Source organism: Spodoptera frugiperda, chromosome 25 (genome assembly GCF_023101765.2).
Source record: "Spodoptera frugiperda isolate SF20-4 chromosome 25, AGI-APGP_CSIRO_Sfru_2.0, whole genome shotgun sequence".
NCBI classification, from domain to species: Eukaryota; Metazoa; Arthropoda; class Insecta; order Lepidoptera; family Noctuidae; genus Spodoptera; species Spodoptera frugiperda.
In genome coordinates this window covers 5,579,657-5,604,083 of record NC_064236.1, presented here as the reverse complement: position 1 = coordinate 5,604,083, position 24,427 = coordinate 5,579,657, and the positions used below count along the sequence as shown (strand labels likewise).

Genomic DNA, 24,427 nt, shown 5'->3' with positions numbered 1-24,427 from the left:
AACCCTATCCTATGTACTTTACGAATCAATAAAAATATAAATATCAAAAGACTAAAAACGGCGTTTTTTATTTAATTCAAATCTTGCGTTAATTTTGGGACACCCTATAGAAAATTAATTTTAATATATCTTCCTCGGCCGAGCGTTTAATAATATAAAGAGCTCTAGTGAAGTAGCCCTATTTATTATTATATTAAAGCGAAATAAGCTCATTTAGTGCAACGTTGCTTACTAAAGCAGGATACTATAGGATTTATATTTTAATACACAGTAGGTACTTAAAACAAAGAGTTTCTAATTTGTGTTTTTTAAGACGTTGCACCACTTTAGGATTTTCTTTTGAGTCATGGGTACAATTTCACATACACATGACACCCAGACTCAGTACAACAATCTGTGGATCACACAAACAGTTGTACCGTGCAGGAATCAAACGACGTTGTCAGCCGACAGTTGCCCAGCCACCACACCAACTGAGCAGGTCAAACTAGTAACTAGTATTGTCTGTATAGTTAGATTATAAAAGTTCTTCTACAATTTAGGTATACTTTAATCAGACGTCATGTTGCAATATTGTAGCTCTGGCTGTCTTCGTAAAGTAAGAGAATTCTACAATGTAGGAACAACAAATAGTTTCACACACATACTATAATATGAAAAGTACTTAGGACATTTTTTACACATAATTGATAAAGCTGTAAACCTGAGCTCAACACATTGTTGTTACTTGAAACTGTATTATTCCATATTGTGTTGCTATCATTTAAATTAATATAAAAAGGAGGGATTTGTTCGGTTGTTTGCATTTAATTGAAAAATAGGTTTCTATTAAATTGGAACAACTGGTCCAAATTGAAAAGTTGTCCCTACCTTTCGAGATTGGCTACGGTTTTATCTAAATACTTATTCATTTTGATTGAACTGAGGCCTGCGGGTTTGGCGTCAGTTTGCGTTTCAACCGTCAAATACTACTGTAACAAGGATTCGGCTCCAATCTGTTCGCCCCGTGTCTAGTCTAGACTTAAAAATAATTCTAACATTAGAACTTAAGACGGGATATTTACCATGTTTATTAATGTCCCTGTTCTGATCAGTTCGTCCGTGAGCATGGCGATTACAACAGTGCCGAAATATCGGAAACTCATAGACATTAATTAACATGGTAAATATCCCGTCTTAAGTCTTAATGTTAGTGTTAGTGACCATATCCGTTTAAAAACTTATAAAAAAAATCATCCCGATTATGAATGTATTTTTACTAAGTACATAATTATACAGTGCTATTAGGTTTAGATAGTATACTCTATAGTATTCTGTGACGCTATGTTCGATGCTCGTCCATTGATAAAGTATACCATAGTAAAGTTTGTTAATGCTAAAATATTTTGCTTCTGTATACTTTACTAGCCAGTATAATATTACGCTTTTTTGGCTAGTGACGTGGGTATTGTTGAAATGTAATTAAAACAGCAATTTGTTTTTTTTTCTTTACGTCAAATGTTAATTGATTGCGATGGTGATTGTTTTGATTGTAAGTTACTTCTTGTATCATGTAGGTCTTATTGTGGAGGTACTTACACTTACTACCTATAGGTATATCGATACCCAATGTTGACTATGTGTCTAATCTTTATACTATATTATGGAGATTGGCCGTTAGGTGATATTAAACGAAGTTATATCTTTATATCAGCTGATATAACTTATATAAGTTAATAAAAATATCTTTAAAAAGTCCAAGCATTAAAAAAGAAACTAGGTTCGTTTTTGCACACACCAGCTCTTGCTTTGAGTCAAATGGTCATTAGTGTCATCAATCTTCTTTTCCTTTTTGTTACAAATCCATTAATAAAGATCACCCTGCAGCCTCATCTGCAAATCCGGATTTTTTTAAATCTGGTGCTGGTTATTCTGGCTAATCTTCTTCTGAATGCTATCTGGTATCATTACTGTGATTTGGAAGGCAAATGAGTACAGATCAGATCTTGATAGTCAGAGTTTGACTTTGAATTATTTGATAAGCATTCGTTTTGTTTATTTATCCTTGATAAATATTGCAAAAATTTAACTTGGCAAGGTTTCGCACAGCAAATCTGACACAGAGCACGCACTTTAACCTGTTTGAATCTACACTTACTTTTATCTTTGGGTATGAATATTTAAATTATATTTCTTTTATTTATGTTTTTGCTTTTCCGTAATGTAAATTTAATAATAAAAAAAAAATTGAAAATTATATGCCAGTTTATTATAAAGAAAGAGCTTAAATAAATGTGGTGTTTCTATCATGCCTTACCACGTCTAGATTTATCTGTTCAGTAAGATCAGTTAGAGGTTATAAAGACGGATCTCACTCATCCCTCTACGTACAAAAATAATGCCTTTGGATCAAACATAGCCACAGTATTTCAAAACCCAGATATTTTTATTTAGGTGCGGCCAAGTTTTAAAAGGGCACATTCTATCTTCATCACTGGCCTTTACCGTTGTTTACTGTGATAGGTCAAAACTGCACCGAAAACGGTATTTGATTCGGTGACTCTCAAAAATCGGGTAGATGTAGAGGTCTACTCTATATTTGTGAAATATTGTGCTCTATAGAGTTTTCGTCTAGGTTTTTATTAGGTCAGGTCCGTCATATATCAACCGAATGGGCGAAGGCGCTCGGAAACACAACATAACTTCCTCACATCGGTAACTGGAGAGGTTTCGATACTTAAGTGGTTCATAACCACAGATTCTTTTTTATTATACAAGTATCTTTTCTACACATTTGTATCTCAAGTAAACCTCACGGACAGGTGCTACAATATTGTTTAGTTAAATTGATAACAAGAGTGGTAGGTCCAAGTGACATCAGCGGCGGACATAGCAAGGCCAATGTGCATGTCGGTGAGCGCGGGAGGAGCCATTGCCGCTTACCGGCTGCCGGCCACTCGGAGAGGCGACGTGATCCGCGTCGGGCCCGCAGGTCGCGTGCTCGCCACGCGGTCCGGACCGCTGTTCCACTGCCGCACGCGGTCTGCCCGACAACGCGCGTCTTCTCTAATGCCCTCTCGTTCCCACTCTCTTTAGTAGCTTATTCCACTAAGTTAGTGTTCCCACGTCTGTCGCGAGTGAGTGACGTGTCGCGCGCGACGTACAAACAGACGATAATAATAACGATACAATGAACTGTGAATATTTATTTACGATGCACATAAGCGGTACTTTGTGTTAAATCGTCCATGAACGGTGCGGATGTGGTTACTAGGTTTACTTCCCTTTGTTTGATCAGATCTCGGAGCGGCCGGTGTCACGGCGTGGTGTTTACGTTTTTCTGTTGTGGTGGCACATGGTGTGCTGTCGTACAACTGCCTGGTCGTGAGTTGCTGGCGCATTGCGACACATGTAGTAAACAAAGTTGTTTAGTTGACAACGTGATAGGCCCGTAATAACTGCCAAAAAGTGCGCCAATTGTCATCATTGTTGTTTATTAATATTTTCCCTGGCAACGTTGCCACAAAACTTAACAGCGTCTTCGGATTGTATCAGTCAAGAACGGGATTTGATACTCGTAGATAAACACATTTCCATATAACAGGTAACTGTGAATGTTTGTCAAGGCACACATATTTTAGTAGCCGGATTACTTTAAAAATACTTTTAGACATAGTTTGATAATTACTTGTTACACAAGAACTTCGTGTGTAGGTGTCTACTTTTTAATATTTACTATTTTTAATCAAAGTTTCATACACGAAATGAATGAAGGGTTATTTGTTATGTCACGTGTTTACTAACGTTATTATTTTGTTGTTGCAAGTTGATAGACGAGGCTAGTCTAGTTGTAAACTTGATTTAAAACAACAATTTTTACATTAATAAGAATATTTTAATATTAATGCGTTAAACATTTCAACAAATCTTGTTATATTTCTATGTTATTCAACATTTTGTGAATGGGATTTTCCCGATACATAATTTATTTGTTGCTATAAAATTATATTTAGTATCACGTAGACAATATTTAAAGTAGTTAGTCTAAAGTACGAAATGTACCTAAAAATGACCTTCAGGAACCCCATTTTTAACCCCTCTAAGGTTCATTCAATCGTTGTACCGTCCCCGCAATACTGGTTTACAAGTAGTCTATAGTTTCGGTGGTATATAGGACCCTATAGGTCTCACGGGACAACGGCATGAGTTTATTATTTAGTTAATAGGGCAAGACCTTAAAATTCAGGATATAGGTAGTGGTGTAAGTTACTTTAAAAGTGCTAAAAATAGTTCCCAAGATTTTAGGAAAAAATTATGATAAGAGTTAATTAAAAAAAAAAAATTAAGAACATGTTTTTTATCACTGAAAAGTCATTAATTTAAGTGTGTCTCATAAAATGTGCATTTTATAATAATTATAAAAGTTAAACGATAAAAACGATTATTAAAACTGAATTAACAGGCTGCAATTAGATTTGCTGATCGTAAAAATTATTATTATATTTGTATAACTTCACATAATATTCATAATTTAGTACGTGGCATGTATTTGGGGGATAAATTATAGTATTACGCGTAATTTAAACTATGTTTGCGTGTTACAAATTTGTTATACAGCTGTTTCGATTCTTATACCAGATCCATGAAAAGCAAACACGAATAGAAGGCCATTGTGAATTTAAGTGGTATTCTTATAAAATTGTGCTTATGTTAAATATGATGGGGTAATCTGACAAAAGGCTTTGAAGTCCAACAAATATGATAACATGTTCAGAAACGAAAACAAACATCTATAATTGAATGTAACTTTTCGATAGGAAGACAAGATATGGTGTGCCTCGAAGGCCGACGAAAAACCAATATTTCATTGTTATTTGCACAACCTCTTGATACCATCCTAGACGGACGAACAGACGAGTAATCACAGAGTTTAATACAAGTATCGAACAAACAGATCGGTTTAAACGATATTTGAATTCAACACGCATACATTTTTAAAGATCGCGGCTTTTCAAACAATTCGCCTTGTCAACGTAACTACTTATTTAATTCCACATAAATAGTCATCAAGTTGTTACAATGCAAGTAAATCAGGTATTTAGAACGGAAACTACATTATACACAAGTACTTACGTTTCATTTTAAATCCTGAACTTGCTATAATTTATTGTCTGTTACATAATCAGCAGGTCAGGTGATATTATTTTACTTTTTTTAAAACAATAGGCCAAAGAATGATTATGTAATGTATTTATTATAAGTAGTTCTATGAACCTGCATTTGCTTGAAAACAGCCAGTGACATTGAAATTTTAGTTGTCTAAAATCGAAATTATGTTTGTTAGTTTTATGTAAATGTTAATAAGATGAAATACGGTTTTCGTAAGCGAATATTCACTGTTTGAAAACAATTAATTTACATTATATGAATGCTAGAATATCATTAAGTAGAAATCGAGTTATTTGGAACTTCAACCTTAATATAATTTAGTAACTTCTATGTGTATTTTTATGACAGTTTTAGTAGGTATCACATTATCATATTGTGTAAGAAAAACCGTACTTATCTTAGTAGCGTGTGATAGTATTAGATAAAAAATAGTTCTTGTCTAATATGTTGAAACTAGACTCCTGCGTTTGTTTATCCAACATTTACGTAACGCCATTGTTAGGTTTTGGAACCAACGTCACTAAATAAATACAAAACCTATTTTTTATTACTGCTCTATTTCCTGGTTAATGTCGTTTTCGAAAGGTGATTCTTTGCAAGATTGGGTCGTTTTAATTAAAATTCCAAATCAACGGTGCACGTACCTTTCATTCCTGTGTAACGGGGGATTTAAATCTCCGGTCCGGACTTCACATTAGTTTCAAAATGTCCTACATAATAAGACCTACATGATTCTCTACTATATTGAACTATAACACATTACGTGCTTCATTAGCCGCCATAGTTGTTAACCTCTTGACTTGTTAACTCTCAGTAAACCATTCACAATTATAAAGTCATTGAAATATGATATTCTTGTAACTATGTACGTCTATTACGCTATATAAACTTGATTGGATGTTTCTAGGCTTTGTATAAAACCTGGCTAATGTACTGTTGACGCCGTCTGGGCTATACATTATCCCTAAATAGTTTACGGTCAGAGTGAATAAGTTATATTTTTATTATATTAACTCAATAACAGTATCATCCTGTAAAGGTTTATTTATTTTTGAGTGTTGTATGTTTAGATATTGTTTAGCGTTATTGATAGCACGAAAGTAAAAGTTATAATTGTTACTTGTAAATAGTGTATTCTTAAGCCACACTGCATAAATCGTAACTGACCACTTCATTCAAAAATTACTTATTCCGTAACATAACGTAAGTTTATGAACAGTAATTTCTCAATGTCAAAGAGTTTCTATCCAATTAGGTATTCATAGTTTAATCATATTAAAATCCTCCTGTATAAAACAATAGAAAATTGTAAAATAATAAACGAGAAGAAACCTAGGTTATAATTATTATTAAAGATTTGTCTGAGCAGAAAAATATGAAATTAAACAATACAAATGTCTGAAGTTCTAAGAAAAATTTCATGTAAGAAATAATTAAATAAAATGTTAACGAAGAAGTTCTGTTTTTCACGAAATAATTACAACTTTGACAAACTGATATTATTTTGTTGAGGTGTGTTATAATTACTGTCGGATTATTCAATGGTTCTTTAACGAACATCTCCTTCAAAGAGTTATATTTTTGTCACGTAAAATAAAACAAACTTGTTGATATTTAAGCCGTAAACAAATGCAACACAGATGAAAATGCATTAAAGTTTGCTTGCTTTAATTATGAAAACTAAATAAACTAGAGGTATATTTGAGTACTTAAAAATTCAAGGAATATAATAAATCCAAAATTACAGAAGTTATTTCACCTAAACATTGAGACGTTGAACAAAGATTTTCGACCTTGAACATTGTAAAGTTATGATAACTGATAATACCATATTATTATGTTTTTGTTCATTAGTTTTCCTCGTTTTCTAGTCTAGCACTATAATTGGATACCTTCAAAGTTATTTACTAAGTTTTGACTGGGATAAAGATCTTTGTAAAACAATACGCAGACACCTAGTAGTTTCGAACTCTCCTCGTTACAAATCTGAATGAAACAGTACGTATCGCGCTTAACAATACTAACTAAACAAGTTATAATACGTCTTAATGAGACAACTTGGTCTAGAACCGTAAATAAAAAACCTAACGTAAACGATTCTCAAAAATGTTAAACCAAAGTACTTTATACAAATACGCAAAAATGTGCCATTGTGTTCTTCAAGTCACGTCCGCAATGCATTCCCCATGGTGAATCAAATTCGCAGGGTATGAAGGTGACCCCCATGGTACGCATGCGTCCTGTTCCAAACATTTGTGTTCTGTTCGTTCCATAGCCCTTGTGGCGTTCCCCCTTCGCTACTTACAATCCCTAAGTAGGGCGTCGCGAGCCGTGACCTTGGAGCGCGGTAAACCTGTTTTATCCCCATTCGGCTACTCGGTACGCAGCGCAGCTGATGCGTTCGATTACTCATGTATGAAATAAACTTATGACCTCTACTTACATTTAATAGGTACATAACATGTCCTGGTAGTGTTATTAGTTACATGCGGTTTCATCAAATGCCCAGCTCCTACTGATCATAGCGTGATGTTTTATAGGTTTCCTCTATAAATGGAATATCCAACATATTTTTTTTTATCAAATGTAAACAAACAAACAAACTCTTCAGTTTTATATATTAGTATAGATAGATTAGCTTTTGCTTGCGGCTTCGCACACGTTCAATTTAAATTTGGATTCGTATAAACATTCCTCTTGAATCACTCTATCCATTAAAAAACTCCATCAAAAATGTGTTTGCGACTATGTTTCATACTATTTAACTAGTGAATACTGACATAATTGACATTTTGGTTTTGTACGATCCAATGAACCATAATGTAGATACATACTTCTTGCTTCAGTATTAATTATTTAGTACAACAATGATGACACCCAGTCGTTAACTAAATATTTGCATTAACATAATGTCACTTGTTGCTAGTCCGAGATCTGATCAATATTCAATAAAGATGAAGGTGTGAGACTCCAGAAATGAATAGAAATTAGTAAGTGAAGTGTAAAAAAGACAGTATTCAAAATGCACGGCCTCACGCATTTTCTGCACAAACACCACCGAGAATCAACCCCTCCTATAGAAAAAGAAGACAGTGGTGACAGTTGGTATTCGTCGTTAACCTCAACGGACTCACGTAACGTGCTAGCAAATGAAGGCGCTGCATCATCGTCGACGGCGCGACCTATACCTATACATCAGAGGGGCTCTAGTGCGCATCGGAGTATGAGAGCTAGTTCAGGAAGTCCCTATGAGTTTGCTTCTAGTCCTCGAGATCGCTATCCGAATTTTGCTAGTTACATTCGGGATGTTATGGAGAGAGGGTCTCCCACGCAACATTATTACACCCATCAGCCAGACTACAGACGGCAACGAAGCGATGGAGACCGCTATCAGATTGGCGTCAACACATACCACGCGCCGCGCAACGACTACAGAAACTTCGTCTCGCCTCTCTATAACGATGTTATGGATGATATTCAAGAACACGAATATAGTAAATGTGAACGGTATGGTGAAATATCTAGTTCAAAATTGAGCCATAGAAATCGACATGATAATAAAAGTTTTGCTCAAAAATTAACCGAGAGTGTGACGGGCTGTAAAGATTCTAAAGATCATAAGGATAGCAAATATGAGAAAAATGAAAGGCGAGGGTCAGGGTCAAGCAGTAGCGGACATCGGCATAAACACCACTCGATACAAGAACTGATTCGAACGTTTGGTAAAAAAGTGGGGCATTGGCGGCACGAGTCTGGGGAAGGTCGGCGAGGCTCTTGCGCTATTCCGGCCGCCAGTAACGACGAGGCTCGTGCTATGGACAGTGATGAGTTTCGCTCTCGATCTAAGTCGCTTGATGGTGATCACTCACACAAAATTCTAAGGCGGCAAGTGCTTGAAGATTGTGGTGCTACCTACCAAATTTTCGACGAAATCTTAAGAGAAGGTATTGTATCTAATAATAATAGAGTTATAATAATAAGTCTGTAATTATTGATAAGAGTCCACATATTTTTAAAATAAACTGTACAATTCATGGAAATATACAAGAAGGACATGGTTAAGATATTATACAGTATTTAGATACCTCTCGTAAGCGTCTGTTAGTGACGCGAGAGCGAGTATAAAACAAATATTCTTCCACTTAGTTTCTTATGTGAAACTCCAGAGCAGGGGTCACGTTATTTATCTAGCGTTATTAAATAATTATTAATGAAGATATAAATATTGGATTTTCATTTATATTTTGTTGAGTTCTCGCTCTGATTCGCGTCGCGGAGGACTTTCACAGCCCACTTTCTTGCGGTTTTATGTGTGATGTTGTAGAACGTAACATAACATACTTGGTAGCTATGCATTAACTACCGGTATTATATAGCATCGGAAAATTAACTTAGGTTACCGGCAGTTCATTTACATTCTAATTTCTCTTTTGACCATTGATGTTCCCGTCTGCAGATAATGGCATTTTGCTGGATAGCGGCATCATTGCACTCTTCAGGATGCCCGTCACATCACTGTTAAAAATGTAATATTCAATCCCCAATGCGACTCATAACACATTGAAAAGTGCCACTTGACTGGCTGACTCTATATCTGTCGACCATGGAGATTCGTAGGTCCAATTATTATTATCAGACTTGATACTAATTAGCAATAAGACAGACTCAGTGACGTGCATTGCTGAATTATCTGCAGTTGGCGCAGATGCAGCGTTGCGTTTATTTTAAAATTGGAGCACGATACGCTTTGCCTGTCATCTGTGAATGACCGCATGCATTATAACCCTTTGGAATGCAATGCTCTTAACGTTTTATAGATATTAAACCTTATTAGCGATATCAGTTTATAGGTTAAAGTAGTTTTGGTTGACAAATAGTACATCAACATTGAGAATAAAATTGCAATTATTTCCATTTTATCAAAGGGGATCAGTTAAATAACCACCAGTAATAAGAATTAGGACTAAAAAATAAGGATAACCTTTCACTAAAGTTCGGATTGAGCCCAATTAGGCACAAAATGCTTGCTTTCACGGACCAATGAATGTTTGGATGGGTTGGAAATTTCTAAACATTTATCTCTGCAGTAGAAATTTTCACAATAACAGTTGTTGTATTTTTCAAATACTTTATGTGCCTTTTACTCTTGTACTAGCTGTATTGTCGGAAAATCAATTACCTAGCGAGAATATCTTGCTTTCCAAGTGGTTGACCTGAATATTTTATAGCAAGCAAGTGCATTTTTCCTCAACTTTTCCCTCCGCTTTATTAAACAATAGTTCGTTAACTAATTATGGAGGTTAACTGATCTATTTTCTTTACAAGAGTTGAAACTCGTTTAAATCGCGAAGGGCACAGATTTGCAATATGACATTTTATGTACTACTTCCCTAAGTAATCTCGATAAAAAAAACAACAAAAAGAATTTGATTGATGTCACTGACATGCAATTTATTTTGTTCAAATTGAGTTGCCAACCAGTGGCACCTGACGTCCAGAGGGTTGCCATTTTAAATTTTCAAAAAAGTATTCGGTTGGCATTTTCTGTTGACAAAAAAAAAAAAAGATGAAATCGGTTTGACCGTATACGCATGATGCAATGACCACTGGAAATTGGTATTCATTTTTAATCGACTTCAAAAAGGAGAAGGTTTGCAATTCAGAAGGAATGTTTTTATATCGGGTGATATAGTGTGAATGTGGGAGAATGCAATGCTCAAAATATACTGTCCAGTAACGCTCGGGACATGAAATACTTTTCTTAGAGATATGTTAATCCAGTACAATAACAAGCAATGCTTTATACCTGGAAGTCTTGTATAGTAGTTGCAAGCGCCACTGTTCAGCAAGAAATTCTTACCGTTATTCTTGGATCAGGCAGGAAATATGCAGGTATGGGATTTCGATATCCTCATTGTAAGCACTGAGTTAGAATTTGCACCCGGTGTAGGGGTAATAGACACGCCTGTAAATAGGACACATAACTCACGAAAAGTGGAAGTTTATAGTCTATGTGCACTTTATCTTTCCCTCAGGGAATATAAAGACTTATATTGTTTTATGTGTCTTTAAAAAGACTAGAGTGGATACTAAACAGCGACACCAGTGTTCGTATTTATGCTGATTACGTCATCTAATCTCGTTTCCTTGATATTTGTGAAGGTCACGATGACACTGAACGCGTAACTGAATTTGATTGTAGTTATGCGAAAGGACTTGTTCCATCCGAATTCTAAGACAAATTCTGTCAGTTTTAAATCACACGTAAAATTAATTTGGCGTTTATAAATCTAGTTCCTGATAAATCAAACAGTAATGACAAAAGTCATTAATTCGTTTAATGTGATGAAGTTTGGATAATTACAAACTTATATTTGAAGTCATTAGAAGGTTTATGATGTCGTATAAAGCTGGTATAGAACGCTCTAAGGCTGGAGCCTCATACGTGCTCACAGGAGCTGTACGAAAACGTAAGTTTATTTTGATACACGTAGTTTCTTCATGTAAGCTGGCTCTAAGCCCTCAAATATTATGTTGCATCTCCGATAATTATTTCAACGAAAATTGAAGATTTCGATTTTACTTGAAAATGGGTTTCTCGACTATCATGAACGATGAAGGAGATATTTTAATTCATCGCCGCTGGTTGATTACTTTTCATCAATTCCTTTAATAACGTTTCTGCACGAATGTCCTTAGATATAATTTTTGTGAAGTAAGACTATAATAATAATAAAGTATACCTTTTGATTTTATATATTTTTTGTGTTCGTGTCTCTCGTAGTTTATCGAAATACGACAGGACTAGTGACATTCAGTTATAATAATATAAAGATTTGTATTCCTTTTTTGTATAAAATCCGATAACAGGAAAATGTGACCAATGACCCAAGGCTGTTTCGTTACGAATAGAAATAATAACCTTTTTAGATGAAACCATGTCTAGAAACCACAAAAGGAAATAATACCTTTGTATTTGTAAAATAACATTGGCATTTCGTTTTTTGCCAAATGTATCATTTTGGAGATATTAAATTAAGTTTTATGGGTAAGTGAGCGAAGAATACGTTGCATTAATTTTTTAGGAGTTATGGAAAAGTATAGTACCGGTAAACTATGGCAACTTTACCGGGCCCTTGGCAACTTTACCATACTATAGGTATAAACTCATTTATCTAAAAATCTACCCACTAGAATTCTGTTTTGTAATAGAAGTAATTTTTAGACTTTAAAAGGAAATATTTACTATATTTTGCGTAGACGTAAGACTGCTATTATGCCAGTAATGGCCGTCACAATGTATGCGTGAAAATGAGCTAAAAGTTAGTTGTTCCTAAATTGTGCTTACAGAGCCTTAACTATTTGTCACAGGTGAGTGAAATTTTGATCTTTTATGTATATTATAGTTGGGATTACTGTTGTAATGTCAGCAATTGCTTTTTCTTTAATTTATTGATAAATAATCGCTTCGGTAATGTTGACACAGGTTAGGTAAAGTTGCCACGGCCTGCTTTGTGGCAACTTTACCTACAGTTAAGGCTGGCAATAAATGTTTTTTTCTTGTTTGTGTGTATGTAACCATTTTCGAATACCTAAATTTCACAGCATAATAGTGAATATCCTGGATGATAAGATATAATGTATTTAATAATACCTTTTGTTTTACAGCCAAAATGGCTCCCATGAAACAAAACCGCAGAAAACTCGGAGCTAGAGACTATAAAAATTATACGGAAGTGATGTTATAATTAGCTATGGAGATAGTGAAGTCATAAAATCAAAAAGTCAAGGATTAAACATTATTTTGTAGCCTTTTTTACAATTTTAAACATAAATACTTAAAATTTTAGAACTTAATTTAGTTTAAAAGGGAATAATATTTATGTTAGTAATTTGTGCGTTTTTTTACTTTAGGTTTAAGGTTTATTAAATTTTTTTTTAAATATACATGTCATAAAAAAGTTCCTCTTTTTTTGACAACCCCTAGCGTAACAAATTATTTGTATGTAAATTACGATGAAACCCGTGGCAACTTTCCCTAATGTCTGTGTAGCCGTTATCTTTATAGATTTCCTCATACTGTTTGCATTTTAATACGAAGTAGTCCTAGATGAAGCCCTCTGTACCTCAACAACTCTTCAATATGCAATACACGATGAATACAGCGCGTAGGTAAAGTTGCCAAAAATTTGGTATCTTTACCCATGTTGTTTTTTCTTTACTACGGCTAAAATAAGTGTTTGTATTTAATGACGATTACGGTAAAGTGGATGCAGGTGGCGGCTTGTCGTTCTACGTGGAGGACCAAGGGGGAGGCCTTTGTTCAGCAGTGGACGTCTCTCGGCTGATGATGATGATGATGACGGTAAAGTGAGCCAGATAGACTACAATTCTAAATATATAGATTTGGTTTCTATGCGTCTTATGGTTAAAAATATATTTCGTGTTTTGTTCTAAAATATGGTAAAGTTGCCATGTTTTACGGTACAATTTCATGGTGTATATGCTGGCAAAACAAAAGACGTGTGCCGTCGTGTGTCGCTGCAGACTTCCACATAGAACACAATCAACTACAAGCATTCCTTTGTACAGTTCGCAGCACCGTTCGGGATGTTGTTACTAAAATATTCCAAAACGTATTTTTAGGTTAAACATATTAATTTGAATTTGCCCCAAGTCTATTGAGCTTAATGAAGGCTTGTAATTGCTCTCGTATCTGTAGTAACTTTTAATTCAGGTTTAGTAATAAACACCCGTATTACGTCTTAATAGGGTGTACGGCTATGGGTCCTGCGGTACGGATATTTTGTCGATTTGCCAGAACTATAATGAAAGGGATTTGTAAAGGTTTGGTACCTTACCTTTTCCTTTATCAAAGCTTAGTTGGCACTTCTAAAAAAGTTTTTGTCCAATATTTTTCGTGTTTGCCGCTTGGTGTAGTCATGTAGGTATCATTTATTAGGACAAGAATAAATTCATATTGTTTGATATATGATGTAATAAAAAAACCAAGCCTCAAAGTCCATTCTATAAATATGACAGTTATTTATAACACATATTTTGAGACTCGCAAATTAAAACCAGTTGATCAAATTATGGAATTTAGCAATAAACTTCGCTACTTGGGTGATTATGTTACATTATAATCTTAAAAATGTTAATCTGAAATCCCGTATATCCTGAGATTCGAATAGAAGGACCGTTTTAACATTGTACCACAGAACAAAGAGAATAAGCACATTGTTTAACCTTTTAAATCTTGTTACTGTGAACCCAAATATTTCCCTGATCTTTTTTTGTGTTCTTTAATTTTAACATTTAGGTAGGTATTTAAAAACTGATTTTTAAGAGACTGTTACCCGAATCGAATAATTTCATACCAGTTAAAAGTAAATTGATATAGCCCCGTTTCAGTACACCCGAAATAAAAAAGGATTTCTTTTTTAAATGATTCGATTAAATGGGTTACTGGGTGGAGAGAATTTATCGGGTAAAACCGGTCCGAGTGCTTATAGAACGCCGTACTTGAGTTGCTTCGCTTCGTTTACTCGAAAAATATTATTAAAGGCGCAATTTCACCTTCCCCTGTCTGCTTATGCGGATTCGTATTATGTAAAAATGTTATTACTGAGCCTAGATTTAGACTAAAAGGAATTCTAAATATTAGTAGGCGTAAAATAATTTACTGCTCATCTTATTGTGGAAAGAAATGATGACTCTTCTATATTTATAGTCCTCCTTTCATTATTCATTCGTATTTTCTTTGAAAATGCACTTTGTGTTTCGCATATTATAAATTTCCCAGCCTTTTGTAAAAAATGTGTTGATGTTGAACAAACTATTTTTAGTACGTAATTATTATTAATGTTCTACGGACAAAGTCAAAGGGACAGAGTTATTTTCAATGATGCTAAATATGTACTCACACATGTTTACACAAGTTTTTTATAGCCGTACCAAACTTCCATACCTACTTCTTACACTGTATTACAATTACGAAAGTTAATAAATGCCTTTACTTGACTAAGGGTGCTTTTCCATCAGAGATGTGCTAATTAACTATGCTGCGAGGATATAATAGTTAAGCTGTGAAACTATTTGACCTTTTCCATTGATACTAAGCTATGTAGCGGTGCGAGTAAGATGTGCTGCGAAGATGCGCAGCTCGAGTATACGATATTTGGGAAACCATCCATAGGACGCATCCATAGCACGCATCCATAGCGCGCATCCAAATCACACATCTTACAATATTTAACAAAATATCTTAATTGAACCCGTTTCCACCTTTACCAATGAATATGATTGGTGGAAGCCAAACGCATCCACAGCAACGTAGCACAGCACATCTCTGGTGGAATAGTACACGAATTCCCACCAGTATAAACTATTTCTAGGAGTTTTAAGTACATACAATATGTAGTTACGGGTATTCTTCTTACGTGCTTATAAGAAAAACATTAGCTTTTGTTCTAAATAGGAATTAAGAAAACAAAGAATTGTAACCGTAACTAACATAGCCACAGCCAAAATTTGTAACAATGGGTAATAAATGAACATTATCTGAATTATTTAACATGATTAGTCCCCGAACAATGGCTTAATTAATGAGGTTAACAAGTTCTTCTGTACCCGAGGATACATGTGGATATAACATCTGTAGGTACATATAAAAATGTCTCACCGATGTCTGTACATTAATCACATAGAAAAAATATTAGTGTGGGCTTTTTTCGAGCAATAAATGGGTCTTTGTTGGGAGACGCAGAATTGAAAGACATTAGCCACAAGAAAAAGTTAGTCTGTCTATAGTATATTTAGTACCTAGTTTTAAACTTAAAATAATGTCTACAGTTGGCAGAGATAACCAATTTCCACGCGAACGAAGACGCGGTCTTACCTAGTTAAGGCACTCATTACGCAATTCTTTGTGTAAATGAATTACTGGAAATATATTACTGTATAGAAACGAATAAACGAAAATCGGTCCCTTTTATTAGAAGAAAATATTATTGCTTTAGCCCAGTGCTAGTAATTTTCATCTAGGTACTTGTAGTATTGTTTAGTAGTCTGCCTTTTTATATCCTACCGCGAATACTAAAATGTAGATAAAGAAGTTGTGTTGGAAATAAAAACAGTTGTTTCTAAATGTCAATAAACAGATAGATTATCTTTTATTGTAAATGTAAACTTTATATTAGGTCTTTAAACTTTAAACTGGTTTAGATCTTGGATGAAAAAATAGCTAAAGTATATAAAATCATTTTCTGAAGAAGTTCGCTAGGTATCCGTTTTATTGGTGAGGAGACCGACAATGTCTTCAAAGTCACAGCTATTTAACCGTTGAAAGCAAGTGCGTGACTTGTCATTCGTCGTTAAAGACCAAATTAAGAAAAATAAAAAGAAATATACTATTATTGATTGAAATTAACAAACAAATGTCCAAAATCATCATCAGCCGAGAGACGTCCACTGCTGAACAAAGGCCTCCCCATTAGTCCTAGTAATGCCCACAATAGTTTTATAAAATTCAGTATCAGTATGTAACCAATACACCTCAAACCGCTATGTGGTAAAGGTTAGGTTTGACATTTGAGTAATCTAACTAAGCATTGTTGTTAATTGATATTTAATATCTGTCTAACGAAGTTACAATAATAATTATTAAATTTATTGAAAATATTATCTACAAAACTAATGAACTCGTATTGTGTTGATGAATACAAGACATTGATCAACCAAAATGGGTTTGGTTGGTTTCAATTTATGCACACGAACCTTCATTTTCGAACGGATTGACGGACAGATTGACAGACATTTCTGTTTTGATATTTCAAAAGAGCCTGGATGGCGATAGTATGCCTTGACTTGTCAGGGCAGTAAATGCTATGATAGTGACTGAGGTACGAGCATCATTGATCGAAAGGTTCTAAACGCTGCACTTGAGTTCGTAGGAAGTCTCTTAATTGGATTGGATTTTTATTTGAAAAGTTCCAAGTTAGCACTGACTCTATTTATAAACAGGATTCATTACATATATTACATATACTATACTTACAAGTTTATTCCACAAGGAAAAAATTGGCATTCCTAATTTTATTTTCTATTTTTTGTAACATAACATATCAACTCCATACCTATTTAGTTGCAAACGAACTTTGAGGAAATGTCAAGTCGAACAGATTAGGTATGATTATGTTATGACTACAGATATTATTAGCAGTTGTTAACTATACATGTATAACACTTTCCTATTTGAATTCACATTAGCTATCCACATTCAACGCATGACTTGTAACAAGGTATCTAAGTACGTTTACTACTTACGACAGATGTTTATTTATAACTGATTATTTAAATAGGTAAATAAATCACTTACTGGAATACTCTTATTGAATACCCAGAGTTGTAGAGCAAAAAATAAGACAATGAAGATTTTTAAACAAAACCGACAGAAATATTTGAAGGAGGGAATTATTGCCGTTCGCGTCAAGTGGGATATTGATATATTACGATTTATGTGCAGTATTGGCCCAAGTAAATTGCCTTCAATTATATTGATTTATGGCTCAGACTTTTATTTTGGGGGTTATAATAATCAATATTTGTATTTTTTTTCGGATTCTTCTCTAAATAGGGAGATCTGTTACGTTCGATAATAACAAACATTATCATTTCAAAGACGACCTTATATACTATGTCTATAAAGTTTTGTTTGCATAAAAGTGTAAAGTAAAAATAACTAAATAGTTGCAGAGATGCTTGAAATGTGTTAAAAGCAGCATATTTAGTGACACATTTAGTAGTTGTTTAGCAAGATAAGGATAATAAATAGTTCCAGAGATGCTTGAAATGTGTTAAAAGCAGCACATTTGACACATTTAGTAGTTGTTTAGCAAGATAAGGATAATAAAATTGCATTTCCGACTTTAATGGCCTAATTACGTGGTCACAATCGAGCGACCTAAATTTTATCTCGCTCAATTTTCACTAATCTCTGGGGAATACAATCTGTTCTTCGAGCTTCCCGGCTCATTTCTATTCGATATCCGTAGATTAATATCGAAAAATAATCTTCTAAATTAGCCTGTAACATTGCATTTTCTTTAGCCATGTTGCTGTTTATATTTTTCAGAGTATAACACATAAGTATTTGTTTGTTCCTTACTGCAATATCGTAAATGAGAAAGCGTGATTGTTTGTATTCCTTTTATGATGCAACAGAGTGTGTTTATGCCTTGACATTTGTGTCTGAAGACTGATTGTGGGCCACGCTTTTCCTGTGACTGCAAAAGCGAAGCCGAGGGCTTAAATATTGTGATGACTTTCTTGCAATATCTATCTATTCTATTCTTGGTTACGCATGTTTTCTTAATATCATAAAAGAGGCTGTAAATCTTAGAAAAATTGCGTGTTCAAAGTATTTATTTTCTATTTCCAGAAGTGTTGGTGATAAATTGTGAGATTCTTAATTTTGGCCCACGTTATTTCTAGTTCATTTCAATCTTAGTACACATTTATCGAACTCTTCCGAGATTAAACGTATCCCATAGGAACTTGATAATCCCTTTTAGATCGGTATTAACTATGCTTCAGTACCCCACTAAGATTACAGTTTCATCGATTCCCAAAGGATCATTAGTGTGGGATATAAAACTTCTGGAACTCGGTTTCCATGTTATATTTAGGTAGTTAATACACATCTTGTAGAAATCACAGCTTTTTGCTTTCAGGAGGACATTTTGTAGGTAATACCTTTATCTGTGGCATAATTTATACAAAACACAGTTCATAATTAATTGTCTTTACAAATACTATCGTTTATCTGCCATACTACTCTGTAAACGGTACATTTCTATCATATCTTCAGGATGATAAAGGTGTGCAAAATTGTATTTGAAATGGAGACATGTATTAAATTGAAATACAGACAGAATCTTACGGAAAGGTTTCCCATTTTGAATTGCATTCGAGCGTGAATACCTTTTCAATAGATTCATATTTCGTTGACAGCTTGAACGATAATTGCAAACTGTAAAACAAGTCCCTTACAGCACAGTGTGTGTTAACAAAAATCCCAAAAGCATATGTTAGGTTTGGTCATGCGGCAAATATTACTTTTCCATTATCCTCATGGATTTACTAAAACACTGACCTTAACTTGTAATCCGATAAGTCTTATCCTTCGTTTAATAAAGACCATTATTAATGATGGACCAAATCCTTAAAGGGTTGTATTAAGCCGTCTTGAAGAACAATAGTTTATAACAATAGGCCATAAAGGACAGACGTCTTTTCAGCCATTATGATCAGAATGATTGCATGCCTAAACTAAATTTGTACCTAAAGAATTATCTAAAGAGATTAGTACTAATCTTCGCCACTTACTCTATCGGTCGTACGTAACGATAAATTGAAGATAGTATTTTTATTTTTCTTTATCTTTTCTATAAAGAAAAGTAAATCGAAGCGTGTAGTTGAATAGTGGTTCAATGGTTAGTGAGGATTGAAATAAATTTTAATGAATTCTGTGGAAAATCGCAGTGAGTACATACTCGTATTGTTACTTATATCAGTTGTTCTTTGCATGCTTCGGTTATGAGCAGAACTTCAGCCGATAATGCTACTGATAAGTGAACTAAATACATGGTGCTCATACTGTAACGATTATCGTCTTGTGACTTTTTGTATAAGTAATCTGTAAATGACCATAGCAGAGAAGTTGGAATTTAGGAGTTATAATATGTACATATGTAAGAGTTTAGAGTAAGAAAATTTTAAGTGACTTAAATAAATGAAGACTTAAATGAAATCATTTTATTGGTTTAATATTTTAAAATAGACATTCTTAAGTACACAAATAAACACTCGTGTAATAGGTAGCTGTCTTTATTTACCAGTTTGCATAAAATGTAGGCTTATCGTGATTCTCAATGTGCATACTCACGAATGATTTTGCTTCATTTTAAGGCCATACCGACTTGTTGCAAACGTTAACCTCAAATTGTGTTAAGGATATTAACATTTGGCGTTTTTCCAAACGAACCATATGCTTTGCCAAACATTTTATGGTCGGTTTTAATATTTTTTCTTAAGCTTCTTATTCATTGGTAAGCAGTGAATTTTATTATTTGTATATACATACGTTTGTCAAGGAAGCGGTAGATATTTATGTTAACGCGGACTTTGCATCTAAAGATGTTGATTATTTTCAAACATAAATAAAATATAGTTTGATTTGTTCATCTTCTTAGTAATAATATGCTTCTGTATGCTGTGTACTTTGCATATTTTGTTGTTTATAATACCATATTAAGAATTTAAATGCTGCTTCCACATCGCCGAGTTACTCAAAAAAGACTAGTTAGAATATGATTGAATGTGGAAGAGCTTCTTCGGCACTAATGGGCCGCCTCTACCGGAGTGATACCATGGCCTCACATAATACCGACGTGAAACATCGCTTGCGTTGTATTTCGTTGTGTGAGTGAGGTTACCGGAGGCCAAATTACCCCCCTTCGCAATCTTCCCAGTTCCGGATTCCCCAATAACCATTAAATTCCTAATAATTGTCTCTAATTTCACTTGTGTATCTACTAGCAGTCAAAATTCATTATATTCAATATATTTTGCTCTAATTAAATTGACCCAATTAAGAGCTAAGTGTGGGTTCACATGTCTACGGTGTTGAGTCAATGAGAAATTTTAACGAGGCTATGTCATTATTCAAATATCTTGATTAAGGCGGTTTAATGGAGTTATTTTACATCAAAAGAAAAATCTCGGTGTTAAAAGAAAAATATTAAAAAGTGAGCTTTTTTGAGACGAGTATTTTTGTAAGATAAGAAGGTCGCAACAAAAGTAAATTCTCTTGAATTTACCTCGTTTTGTACCTGGTTACAAAGCAAGTACGTTCTATAAATTATGTGCTCAGTTTCCTTGAGTAAGGCAACTGACAGTCAGCGTGTAATCCTTGCGGGCACAGTAACTGTTCGCAACGTTACCTTTGTGGCGACATTTCCAGCTTTGTTTATTGTTAGAACCCTCTTACAGCGCTGATCCTTTTAAAGAATAAAATAACATTTTTATTTTTCAGATGAAATACTTTAATCCAGTTTTACAGTAGATAACCAGGTTTCTGGTTGTGACATCAACTTGATAAACTAAGATTTATTGTTCTTTTGATACTTATTCTCTAGCTCTTGTACTGTCGTATTTAGAGTCATTTAATGATTACTGAACCTTTCGTTTATGTGACAACAATATAAAAATGTGTTCCGAGTGCGTTCTGGTACTAAACTATTCCTCAGTAATGACATTGTTCCAAAAACAATAGCTAAATACTGAATTTAGTAATCATTAAATGATTCAAACAGTCCTTAATATAGTCAATAATTCACACATCTTTTCGCATATACGTTTGAGTAAACGTAGCAAGTTTATTTATTTATTAAATCGTCAGATCGATGCGGTAACGATTGCGTGATTGAGCACAAGTCAACTTCATAAGATTTATAACGCGTTTATGGGATCGCGGTTATGTGTACTAAAGGTTAACGTGCACTCGAGCAGTGTTAAAATGGAGTATGTTACATCATACTTGACGTGCGCTTTTAACTTAACGACAGTTTATAGGTATATGTCTTTAAAAGATGACTATCTTTTGTAGAACTAAGTAATAACTATAGGGAGATGGAAGTGGTATTGCTTTTCAAAATACAAACGATAGTCTGAATCGGGTATTAATCTCTTTGAGTGACAATCTTTATTCTTCTGAATAGTTAGTTGTTATAAGGTCTTGAGTGAAATTCGTTGCCATATTTAAAATTACAATTACTTAACCGTCATAAATAAATTTACGAAAATTTTACAAAATTGGAAAATTGAAAAGGACTTCTTCGATATTGTCGACTTACTTTATATTTATGCTCTAGCTTTTACAGAGGAATAGTGATTCAACTAATTTATTACTTATACAGCGTTGCGTAATTACCAGCGCTTTGCATAATCATTAAACACACCACGTTAACAGGATAATATATATTAAAACTAATAAGTTTTCCAATAAATTAATTAGTTTCTGTAACAAGGCTCAAAGCATCGTAAAGAAAATATAGGACTCCGATATAATTCAACTCGTAGGTACAGCCAATGACGTCCCGCGCATGTGTATGTATGAGCCAATTTATTGAATGAGAAAGGAAATCGTCTCTGTTAGATATACCTATACCTATGTACTTAGTTCATTATAGGCCTATTCCTCTCGCTAAACTACGTATCAGGAATAGAGTTAGACGAATGGTACATTTATGTAAAGGTAGTTAAATAGTAAGAGGTAATGTAGGGGATGATGGCTTGGATCAATATCTACGAAAATATAAAAAAATGATAAGTTCCACAGAATGTTATTTATAGTATAAAAAATTGCAACTCCCTGCAGGAATATTTATTAAAGACATTCTGTATAACTAAGCCGGAAAAATAGTTTAGTTTACATTTTTAAGCGGTTTTCTTGATGGGGCTTAAACACATACTGTTTGTATCTATATTGGTATTGGATAGCCATAAAGTTCTGTAAATCATAAAGTTCTAATTAGTCAACTATAACTATTGTTCATGTATTCAAAGTTTACCTTAGTTGTCGTCACCTTTATGGCAATGGGCTCGCCCTATATGAATGGGCTTGATTACTGAAATGTGTAGGCGAGGCGTATATTATTATTATATGTAATAAGCTGGCATATAAGGCATATAAGTGTATTCTTTTTATGGACTTCGATCGTCTAAGTATCTTGTCAGACAAACAAACATATTTATATTCTTTAATTGCTACTCAGCCAGTCTCAAGTGTTGACAAAAATGTTTAGGTGACTTGAAAATACTGGCATAACAAGTATGAGTATTTACCAATACTGTATTTGTTGTTACTGACTAATACGAAATCAATATTTTTGTCTCATATGTTTACGCACTTGTAGGTAGGTATTTGTAAGATATTAAAAAGTTTAAAGTTTCTACCTTTTATCAGAAAAAGTTTCTACCTATACTAAACAATTTGTAAGGGCCACACTATACTTCGAATTGCTTTGTTGTTCGCAAAACTGTATAATCCATTGTCTTAACATTATTTACACTTTTACTTAACTATTGCAACACCATTTCATGTGGTTTTCCTAATACAACTCGTCTGGAGAAAACAACTGAAGCAAACGACTGACGCAAGGCTTTGGGGTTACACCCACTAAACGAGAATTTATAATTTACATACTTACATATACATAAGGTACAAGTCTACTCCTACAAAATGTATGATTTATTAGACGGAGTAAGATACTATTTAGAAAGTACCTTTTATCATAGTCTTGTAAAAAACAATTTGTTAATAAAATGTGTTTTGTTTGTCACCAGGAGCTCACCTGCGCAGGGCAACGTCTCAGGATGCTGAGAAGCGCCGCTCATCGTTAGGACACGTGCCGACTATACGGCACAGGGCATCCGACGCTTTCCTCGATCCCCATCATGCTGCCATACTATTCCGAGATTCACGTGGGGTGAGTGCCAATTAAATTCTCATTTATGCTTAAGTAACTTTCTGTCCATGGCGCTCAGTTCGTCAACCCTTCATTAATTTATTATTCGGTTCAATCTTAAATAATTAATACTGACAACATGATCTTGTTATTCGGGGCACCATCACATTTAAGTTGGTAACATTGCCTAGTTACTGATGTATTGTCAACGTCAACTAGTCAATAATAGTAGCTGGTTGTTCCTATTGTAGGACCTGACTTTCGACCCATAGTAGCCGAATTCGTTTCTCAATAAAATTCAGAAAAAAATGTAACCTCTTCTGAATGAATATTTATTTAATAATTTTGTCTAAAATTCTAGTGGAATTCGTAAGTAGTTAAGTCATAAGCTCGACACGCGATGTTTTCAACTCGGAACTCCCCAGTTCGGACTGGAGAGCTTTGTAAAAGTAGTAATGCCGGTGTAAAACTGTAAACATATATTAACCTGATTTTCTGACACGAAGGGCACAATACTGGGCGGTTAATTTAAAACGTTAATTAAATTTTTGTAGTGTTAATATGTCATCATTATCTGGCAGGTCCATAGTAATTAAGAATTTAAAGTTTTTGTATATTTCAGTAATTGTTAGTAGTAATTTGTCAACTGCAAACATACGGACACGACTTTGTTTACAATCAAATAGTGTACAGTTTAAACCTAATTAAAACGTCAATAAATCATCATATATTAATAAATAATGGCTTAG

At 34.1% G+C, this 24,427-nt stretch overlaps 1 protein-coding gene across 4 annotated transcripts in view; it reads left to right on the top strand.

Annotated features, from left to right (window-relative positions):
• The window catches only part of LOC118263163 (uncharacterized), a 104,704-nt gene that overhangs the window by 57,149 nt on the left and 23,128 nt on the right, over positions 1–24,427 (top strand). For all 4 annotated transcript variants that reach the window (XM_035574978.2, XM_035574997.2, XM_050704588.1 and 1 more), the window contains exon 9: positions 23,557–23,699. In XM_035574978.2, the coding sequence (XP_035430871.2) occupies positions 23,557–23,699 (143 nt within the window). The remainder of the gene's footprint in view (positions 1–23,556; positions 23,700–24,427) is intronic.